Source organism: Balaenoptera musculus, chromosome 6, assembly GCF_009873245.2.
Source record: "Balaenoptera musculus isolate JJ_BM4_2016_0621 chromosome 6, mBalMus1.pri.v3, whole genome shotgun sequence".
In the NCBI taxonomy this organism is placed as follows: Eukaryota; Metazoa; Chordata; class Mammalia; order Artiodactyla; family Balaenopteridae; genus Balaenoptera; species Balaenoptera musculus.
In genome coordinates, this window is record NC_045790.1 from 102,331,462 (window position 1) to 102,341,895 (window position 10,434).

At 46.5% G+C, this 10,434-nt stretch overlaps 1 protein-coding gene across 4 annotated transcripts in view; it reads right to left on the reverse strand.

The window, feature by feature from the left end:
• CDK5RAP2 (CDK5 regulatory subunit associated protein 2) overlaps nt 1-10,234 on the reverse strand; it is a 180,886-nt gene extending 170,652 nt beyond the window's left edge. For all 4 annotated transcript variants that reach the window (XM_036855793.1, XM_036855794.1, XM_036855791.1 and 1 more), the window contains exons 1-2: nt 10,121-10,234; nt 321-388 (exon numbers count right to left, since the gene is read on the reverse strand). In XM_036855793.1, coding sequence (XP_036711688.1) covers nt 321-388; nt 10,121-10,179 — 127 coding nt within the window. In that variant the 5' untranslated portion in view covers nt 10,180-10,234. The remainder of the gene's footprint in view (nt 1-320; nt 389-10,120) is intronic.
• Nucleotides 10,235-10,434: the final 200 nt, after the last annotated feature.

Consider the following 10,434-nt stretch of genomic DNA (forward strand, 5'->3'; position numbering starts at 1 on the left):
CCGACCGAGTCACCAATTCAACATCCAGCCTCCACTGGTCATTCAGTTCAGCAAACACTGGCTGAACCCCTATAAGTGTGGTAGCAAGAAATGAAACATGAAATACGGCCCAAAGGACATCAATTCCTCTAGTCCAGTGTTTATGAAAGGAGTACGTAGCAGGTCAATATGTATACAAAATACTGTGTACCTCCTGGGAGCACCAAGCCATGCCAGGCTAGCTTGGGCCCTGGAACCATCAAAGCTCAGGCCCAGGCTCAAGGCCTGAAGGCCCTCGTGGCCTAGCGTCTACTTCCCTTGTTCTTACTTTGTGTACTTACCACCATTTCCCAAACCAGCAATGGGGCTGATGCCATCCAGGTCATCTGGTAAATTGGGAACAAGGCCACTAGGAGAGAACACGTGTGATAAAAGAAGAGTCAGTGTTTGAACAGCAGAGACTATCAGACGGACTGTCTGTCATCAGGTCACAGCCAGCCAGCTACCTGCGAGGCATGCAGTGCAGAGGTTAAGAACTCAGGCTTTGGGGCGGAGGTCTCGCTCTAACACTTAACAGCTGAGTAAAGTCAGTCATTCATTCACACGCCATGGGTTCTGTGGGCCATAGACGGGCTAGGTGCAGAGGCACCATGCTAAATATAAGCTACTGATGTTCCTGAGTCTTACTTTGTTAATTCGTTACATGGGGATACCACCCTCTACCTGTAAAGATTAAGCGAGTTAATGTATCAATATATAAACACTCAGCACATAGTAAGTGCTCACTAAATGGCATCTAGCGTTGTTTTTGTCATTACTATTATTATCATTATTAATATGACTATCACAACCAAAAATTAAGCTTCCAAGAATCAGGCAGCAATTCGGGTGCTTTAAGAATATCAAACAAAAATGCAGAATTCACTGATTCAAGAAGTTTTACTGGTTGAATTACAAAAACAGGTTCAGTGAGGACCTGGAGACACTGACAGAAAACTAAACCATAATAGGAGGTGTGGTTCAACACAAAACACACCTCCCTGGATTCTGTTCTAAGCTCTGCCACGTACCTCTCCCAGCCTCGCTTCCTTCATCTGTAAAAGGAGAACAGCAGCCACTTGATAGAGCAACTGGCAATTAAATAAGACAACAAGTGTCCAGCAAGTACCTGGCATATTGTGAGTATTCCATAAATGGGAGCAAAACACCCCTGTCACCTTGAAACATACAATGCTCAATAACTTACAAAAGATTTACCATCATGAGAATTGCCCAATTCCCTGAGGGTCTATGCACTTCTCAAAGGAAGGTGCTAAAGCCCAGATAATTTCAGCGGTCTACTCAGAGTCTCATGGCAGTTAAGTAGAGAACCAAGTCCAGAATCCGAGCCCTTTATGTCTAACCCCCAATAATGCTTCCCTGTCCCAAGCTGTAAACTAGGAGTTGATGGAAGTGCAGCTTGACTTCTTGGTAGTTTGCTCTTTCCATGCCTCTAAATTCAGATCCATTCTGTTCCTAGGACAATTTTGCCTGATCACCACCAAACTGCGGAGTTGGAATGAACGTTCAAGATCAGAACCAAGCCAAAAACTGGATGTCGTAAAATTCCAACATCAAGAAAATGATTATAGGACTTCCCTGGTGGCGCAGTGGCTAAGAATCCGCCTGCCAATGCAGGGGACACCGGTTCGAGCCCTGATCCGGGAAGATCCCACAGGCTGCAGAGCAGCTAAGCCCGGGCCACAACTACTGAAGCCCATGCTCTGAGAGCCCCGCAACAAGAGAAGTCACCGCAATGAGAAGCCTGCGCACCGCAACGAAGAGTAGCCCCTGCTCACCGCAACTAGAGAAAGCCTGCACACAGAAATGAAGACCCAACGTAGCCAAAAAATAAATAAATAAAATAAAATAAATTAATTTAAAAAAATGATTACATTAAAAGTGTCTACTATGAGGATAACTAGAAAAAAAAAAAACTCAAGTAGAATACGCTTTCAATTATTGAAAAAAAAATACATGTACACCAAAGACACCTCAAATCCTTCTTGGAAACTAGGTGGGCTTTAAATATATATAACAAGACAACTGAAATATTAAAAATCATAATTTGCAGGGAAATGAGAGATATTTTCCTCCTTTTTAATTTTCTACAATTCTCAATTTCCTCCAATAAGTATCACTAGAAGGACAAACTCCATTTTCTAAACTGAATTGTAAAAATTAAAATCAGGGCTTCCCTGGTGGCGCAGTGGTTGAGAATCTGCCTGCTAATGCAGGGGACACGGGTTCGAGCCCTGGTCTGGGAAGATCCCACATGCCGCGGAGCAACTAGGCCCGTGAGCCACAACTACTGAGCCTGCGCGTCTGGAGCCTGTGCTCCGCAACAAGAGAGGCCACGATAGTGAGAGGCCCGCGCACCACGATAAAGAGTGGCCCCCGTTTGCCACAACTAGAGAAAGCCCTCGCACAGAAACGAAGACCCAACATAGCCAAAAATTAATTAATTAATTAATTAATTTTTTAAAAAAAATTAAAATCAAGTTCGATCACCACCCTTTGCAGATGGTGGCCCAGTGGCCCAAGATCACACACCAGGTTATTGGTCAAGCTTAGCCTACAGTCTGGTCTCTACATTCCCAAGTTTGGGGTTCTCTCCATCACAGCCATTGATTTACTACTATTGGAGGAAATGGCCCATCAATTACTCAAGCCAAGATCAATCACGGTTGAAAACCACGTGGCAGGCAAAGCCAAAGAATTTGGTCTTAGGCAAATTTCCAACAGGCAGACAGCGAAGTCTGAAAAATGACATTTGACACCGCAACTCAGAAGAAACCACTATTTAATGCAGCAATTCCGGCCTGGTTCCTGCCAACTTTCCATTTGGGCTTTACCTGCCCACTTCTTAAATGCCATGAACCTCTGTCATCCGCAGTCTCAGTCAGTTCCAGCCACACCTCCACCTTTAAGAATTCACCTTTATGTATCCCATTCTGATCATTCACTCTAGGCCTTAGAACTAAAGTTGGGGCTTCATGGGGCCCCACCCGAAGTCAAAACTAGGCAAGCAAAGGAAAAGGGTTTAGATATGATTTTATCATGGTATGGATTGGGGAGACTAAGGCCCAGAAAGGGAAGGAACACATTTGCTCAAAATCACAAGCAGTTGGTAGTAAAGCTGAGACCAAAATCCAGGTGTCTCCGTGCCCTTGCCACTCGCTAACCAGCATCCGGGCTGCCCAAAGCTCCTACTCAGTGGGGCACATAGTCAGGGCCAGTTTCCTCGCATGCAAAACACAGCATAGCCGTAACCACTACCCTGCAGGGGCCCCGCGCCGAACAGACACCACGCTCAGGGACAGGCAGCCTCCCGCCTACTCCGCACCGCAGCCCTTCAGTGGTAGGTGGTAGTTTTTACATGTTACCATTTTTTTTTAATGAGGAAAAGGGAGGCCCAGGAAAGTTAATAAGCGGAAAGACCAAGCTGGCCTGATTTCAAAGCCCATGCTCTTAGCCTCTACACCAGCCTGGCCCCCCGCCAGCGCCTTCCTCAAGGGGCTGTGGTGAGGCCCCCACGAATCGAGGCAGGGCCTTCCAGAGTCTGCACAGCGCACGGCCACGTGGCTGCTTCCTGTCTACTATGTGTCGGGTAAATGAACGAACGCTCACCTGCGCTTCACCGACCACTTCATCCTCCTAGCTCGCTCCACCGCCCCCCAAAAGGGGCGATCTCCTGAGCCCGTACAGGGCAGCCAACAACTGTCCCTCCACGCAAGGCCCAACGAGGATGGAACGTTTCACGGGCAAAGCGTTATGAGAGCCGTGGACGGACTGGACATCACATTCAGAAAACAACTACACCAACTAGTCTTGTCTTTCAACAACTTGTTTTTCATTCTATGTCATGTATTCTTAATGAGAGAAAAATATATATAAATACAAAATAGACAGACAAGCTTCAAGTTCTCCTTGACTACTCACTCCCATCTTGGTCTCCTCCTAAGAGGTAACCACTCTTGTCAGCAAGACATTCCAAACCTTTCCCTATGTATGTAATTGTATATGCAGCATCTTTTCTTCACTAATGTGTCCTAAAGATGTTTTCATGACAGTACAAACAGATCTACCTCAGTGTTTTTAACTCCTACAAAGCACTGTACAGCAGTGTTTGCAAATTTTATTGACCCCAACCCACAGAAGGAAATATGTTACCCTTCATTCTTGAAATTCTTTCTATTCTGTTCTACTCAATTTTTTTTTTAATTCTGATTGCAACCTACTACATTCAATTTCATGAGTTGCCAATGGGTCACAGTCTGAAAGACACTTGTAAAAGGATGTGTATTTACCAGGCCTCCTGATGATAATTCAATGTTTCTAAATTGTTCCTTTCACAAACAATGCTGGATCTCCTTATACAGGTCTCATTGTGCACACGTGTGAGGATTTCTCTAGTCAGATAGATAGCAAGAAGTGGAATTGCTGGGTCTAAACACATTCACATTTTTTTAATGGGCAAAGGATTTGAAAATATACAAAAGGCTAATAAGCACATGAAAAAATGTTCAACATCATTAGTCGTTAGGGAAATGCAAATCAATACCACAATGAGATACCCTGTCACATCCCCAAGGATAGCTGTAAGAAAGGACAGACAATACCAAGTGTTGACACAGCAGTGGAGAAATAAGAACCCTCATATACTGCTGGTGAGCATGTAAGATGGTGCAGCCACTTTGGAAGAGTTGGGCAGTTCCCTCAAAATGTTAAACATACGAATTACCATATGACCCAGCAACCCTACTCCCAGAGAAACAAAAATTTATGTCCACACAAAAACTTGTACACAAATAAGTGTTTACAGCAACATTATTCATAACAGCCAAAAAAGCAGAAACAACCCAAATGTCATCAACCAATGAATGAATAAACAAAATATGGATCAATACATGTATATAATGGAATACTATTCAGGCACAGAAAGGAATGAAGTACTAATACATGCTACAACATGGATGAACCTCACAAAAGACCACATATAGTAAAATCCCATTTATATGAAATGTCCGGAATAGGCAAATCTATAGACAAAAAGTAGATTGTGGTTGCCTAGGGCTGGGGGAAGGGGAAGGAGGAGAAATGTGGAATATTATAGACTAAATGTTTGTGGCCCCCCCAGAATTCATATGATGAAACCCTACCCACCCACCCCCCAAGTGATAGTATTAGGAGGTGGGCCTTTGGGAGGTAGTTAAGTCTAGATGAGGTAATGAGGGTGGAACCCTCGGGAATGGGATTAGTGCCCTTAAGGGTTCCCAGAGCTCTTACTTCCTCTCTCTGCTCTCCACCATGTGAGGATACAATGAGAAGTATCAATAGGTAGTCTGCAACCCAGAAGAGGGTCCTCACTAGAACCTGACCATGCTGGCACCCTGATCTTGGACTTCCAGTCTCTAGAACTGTGAGAAGTAAACTTCTGTTTTCTATAAGTCACCCAGTCTATAGTTTTTTTGTTACAGCAGCCCAAGCTAAGACAGGGAGTGAATGTTAATGGGCACAGGGTTTCTTTTTTGGATGATGAAAATGTTCTAAAATTAAGATTATGGTGATGACTGCACAACTCTGTAAATATACTAAAAAAAACACATTGAATAGTATATTTCAAATGGGTGAACTTTATGGCATACAAATCAGATTTCAGTAAAGCTGTTAGAAGAAAAACACAAGGCACATTTTTAACGCCAAACTGTGTTCCACGAAGACTGTACCAGTTGACACTCTGTTGTGCACTTTTTCACACAGTGATTACAAAGCAGCATTTTACTACTAAATATGGAGCCTGTATTCACGGTATTTATCTTTTCAAAAGGAGACTGAACAAAATTGATTCATTCAACAAATATTTGTTGAGCCTCTACCATGTGCCAGACACAGTTCTAGGGCAGATACAGTGGGGAAGAAGCCAGATGTGTTCCCTGCCCTCACTGAGCTAACACTGGCGACAGAGAGCACCTCCTCAAACCTCACAGCCTAGGGGTACCTCTGGTCCAAGGTCGGCCTTGGATTAAGCTTTCAAGCCTTCACCAGAAATTTCATTCCACCATCCTCTTTCTCAACCTCCTTCTACAAAATCCATAAAGGCACTCTTTGCCTGAGAAAGTATAAACTGTACAAAGTTATAAGAAACATGTCTTTCTGGTCTGCCCCTAACTGGGCAGCAAGCATTTAATGGCCATGTACTTGAGGAACCAATAGATGTATAAGCCTGGGCCAGGCCTTAGGAAGCTCACAGGGAGAGGCAGAACCCTGGGCTTGAAAACAAACGGGTGAACCCAGGGGTGTGGGCACAGAGGACTTTGTCCAGGAAACGGTACAACATGGTAACGGTAAAACAAAAACAGCCAACATTTAATGTACTCCCCAGTCGGTGCTAGGTACTTAATACATACAATCTTGCTTCATCCACAAAGTCACCCAACAAAACAGATATTATCACTGAAGAGAAAGTGAGGATTAGGAGGGTTAAGCGAATTACGCAAGCAGCACAGCTAGTGACTGGCTGAGGCAGGATGCAGACGCAGACATCCTGCGTACAAAGTGCAGGTTCTTTCGACACCATCAGACAGGACCTAATGAAGGGCCTTAGCTCAGGCGAGGCTCCAGGGGCCGGAGCTCTTGGGGCACCCACAGGTGATCAGGTTTGGAGAGAATAACACACACTGACCTAATTCAGCAGAAGTCCAAGGACAAACTGGACTCTGGTCTAGTCTCTAAAACTGGGGCTTGGACGTAAGCAAGCAGAAGAGTACTCATGTTAGCATAAAAAGAGATTTTACTGCAGGGATTTTTCTCATCCACTGTGACCACCTGACGGAGAAGCGGACTCTCTCAGGACATTTCTGCCACTCTTTGAGGGCCAGTTCAAGCACCAGCAGCTCCAAAAAATCCTCCCAGAATCCTCTCAGAATTGGTTCAGAGAACTGGCTGGAAGGCAAGACATGGTACTGATAGCCAGGCTTTGGAGTCTGTAGGCCTGGATTTAAATCCTGGCTCGATCATGTACTTTTTGTGGGATCCCAGACCGTTCACGTCACCTCTCTGGACCTCAGGGCCCTCACCTGTAAACGGGGGATAAAACTGTCACCCCACCAGATCATTGTTTATTCAGTGATTTAACAAATGGTTACTGAGCCCCTACTATGAGCCAGATACCAGATTAGGAAGTTGGGTTACAAAGATGATCAACATGCAGCCCCTGCTCTCACGTAGGTCAGAGTCTAACCTGGGAGACAGACAAGTTAACAGTCATACCTGCAGTGGCCAGTACAGGAGCCACCAGCCACCCGGACCTACTGAGCACCTGAAATGTGGCTCATTCAAGTTGAGAAGGGCCGTAAGTGTACAACACATACTGGACTTCAAAGACTTAGTAAGATCAAAAAGAAGGTAAAATATCTCATTAATAATTTTTTTCACAAGTTAGAATGATAATATACGGAAATATTGGGTTAAATAAAACATATTATTAACATTAATTTCACCAGTCTCTTTTTACTTTTTGAATGTGGTTATTAGAAAGTTTTAAATTATATACGTGGCTCAAATTATATGCTGACTGGACCACACTAGTTAATAAAATTCAGTGAAGTCATGGGACTTCCCTGGCAGCCCAGTGGTTAAGACTCTGAGCTTCCACTGCAGGAGGTGTGGGTTCGATCCCTGGTCGGGGAACTAAGATCCTGCATGCCGCGTAGTGTGGCCAAAAAAAAAACAAAAAAATTCAGTGAAGTCAATGAGGGCTGTGAACAGGTCAGTGATGGGGGGACTAGAGGAGAACAGAGGGCCCAGGTGGGGATAGGGGGATATCAGTGAAGACTTCCTGGCAGTACCATCTAAACTGAGACCTGAAAAATAATAAGGCAAAGGGGGGGGGGAGGGGGGAGGGAGGGCAATCCAGGCCGCAGGAACAGCGAGTGCACAGGCCCAGCTGTAAGAAAGAACAAGGCAGATCATTCATAACAGTTTGGCAGCCAGCAAGAGTGACGGGCTTGGGGAGGAGACAGGGAAGGAGGAGGGAGGACAGGAGGTTAGTGAGGTAGATGCGCCAGAGTATAAAGAACTCGGAAGCCATATTAAAGAACTTCATCCTGAGGGCAGAGAGGAGCCAGGGAGGGTATGAAGCAGGTGAGTAAGAGATTAGTTACCAGGAATGTATGCAGCACCAGGGTCACCAGCAAAGGCAGGGAGAGGAGGGAAAGGAGAATATCTGATGCTCTGTTGAGCTGCTACTCTGGGTCAACCCTTAAACCCTTTTAGACTCACCCATGTTACAGATAATGAAAACTGAGGCTCACAGAGGGTGACTTGCCCAAGGTCACAGGATTGTTAAGTGGCAGAATTGGGACTGAAACCCAGTTAGGTCTAGGTCCCAAAACCCAAGTGCTTGGCCAATTGGTGCTGAGATGTGAAAAGCTGTCTGAGAGAATAATAATGGGCTTTACCTTAACAGCAATGAAAAGCATTAAACATATAAAGCAGCAGACTGTGACAATCAGATATATATTTTAAAAAGAGCTTTGAAGCTGTAGTATAAAAGGCTATCAGAGGTGTGAAGGAAACCAGGACACTCCAGATGAGAGGTCGTACTGCAATATACTGGGGCAGCGGCAGAAAGATGAAGAGAAAGGGACATGAGGAACTACCTTAGGATCCAATTAGCAGGAGCTGCAAAGGGCCTTGCTCTGTGCCTGGTAACTAGTAGGTTCTCAATAAACAGAGTAACCATTTGTCCAAGGTTTGCCCAAGACAGGACCTGTTTATGCCTGCTGCTCGGGCATAAATTAATTGTGCCCATTTTACTCTTAAAACCGTCCAGATTTGCACAACAAATAACATGTCACCGTTTCAGTTAGGATCTGTTGACTACAAGAAGCAGCCTGTCCCTAGCAGAGCTGGATAAGCACTGCAGATTCTCAGTTAGGGATCACCTCTGAGACCTTCTACCCTCTCCCCAACAAGGAGCCCAGGACAACCAAAGGGCCCCAACCCTGCAGCAGTGCAGGGCTTTGTCAGGCCTTCCTACCAGGAGAGACCCCTGCCGCACCAGCAATGTGGACGCCAACTGCCTCTTGAGACAGGTGCATTGGGAGGCCACTCTCAGACATTATTCCCCAATTTGTATTACTGTTGATGATAATGACAACACCGAATCTTTTTCTTTTTTTATCTTTTGGCCTCGCCCCGTGGCACGTGGAATCTTAGTTCTCCCACCAAGGATCGAACCCGCACCCCCTGCATTGATGTCGTCGAGTCTTAACCACTGGGCCGCCAGGGAAGTTCCCCGAATCAATGAGGGGGGACAATCAATCAATCAATCAATTTGAGCCCCCGTTAGGGCTCACGTGCACCTGAGATCAGTAAACTGAGCCCAAGAGAGCCTATTTTTTAAGCACTGATTATATGCCAGGCACTACTCCTGCCAAGCAAATTGCTGGGTGGGCATCTTCTCTTTTGATCCTCACCCCAACTCTGTTGGGTGGATATTACTACCAGCCTTCTTTTACAGATGGGAAAGTAGACTAAACCATTTTATCAAGGTCATACAGCTAGTTAGTTTAAAAGGCTGGATTTGAATCCAGTTCTGTTCAGCTCCAGCCAAGGTTCCTAACCACTGCACTCCATGGCCTGAGTCTTGGTGGCCACTATGTGATCCCATAAGCAAAGTCTGGACAGACCAACGGCACTCCCCATAATGAAAGCAAATCCCCAAACCAGCATGAACCATCAAGTACCTTCAAGGTCCCCGCCCCTCAACCAGCCCCCACTAATTGCACACTCCAAGAGGTCCCCATCTCCCACCCTTTCAGAGAACCCTTTACCTGTCCCTCACCTCCTCTTCAAAGTATGTCCCGAAACGCGAGAGGCCGGCGTGGGGCAGGTCGGGACCTCCCAACCACCTACACTCAGTATCAGTGGGCGGGTCCCCAAAGAGATTCCCCCCCAAGAAACCCATCCCACATACTGCCCACGTCCAGAACCCTCAAACACCCAAAGAGCAAACCCCAAGTCTCGGATGGGGCAAACCCCCATCAGCGGGAACCCCCGGCCTGGTTACCGCGAACCCCCAAAGGCCGGGCCGCACCTGCAGCCGCTGCGTATCCCGGGGAGGGTGACGTCCTCTTCCAACACCGAGTCCATCATGGACACAGAGGAGGTGGTGGCGTTGGTGTCTGGCGGCGTCGCCACTGGTTTCCCTCCCCACCCCCGCCCCCGGTCGCGACCCGCCCGGCTCCCCAGGTCCCCGCCCCCTCCAACCCAGGTCTCGTTCGGACTCCGGCGGCGCCGCTGGAATTCAAACCGCAGCCGCTGCCATCTTTCCGGGCGCTTCTTCCTACGGAAATGAGGCGGGGTCACCGAGGCGCGCGCTGTGAAGCCGACCGGCCGGGCCCCGAGGCC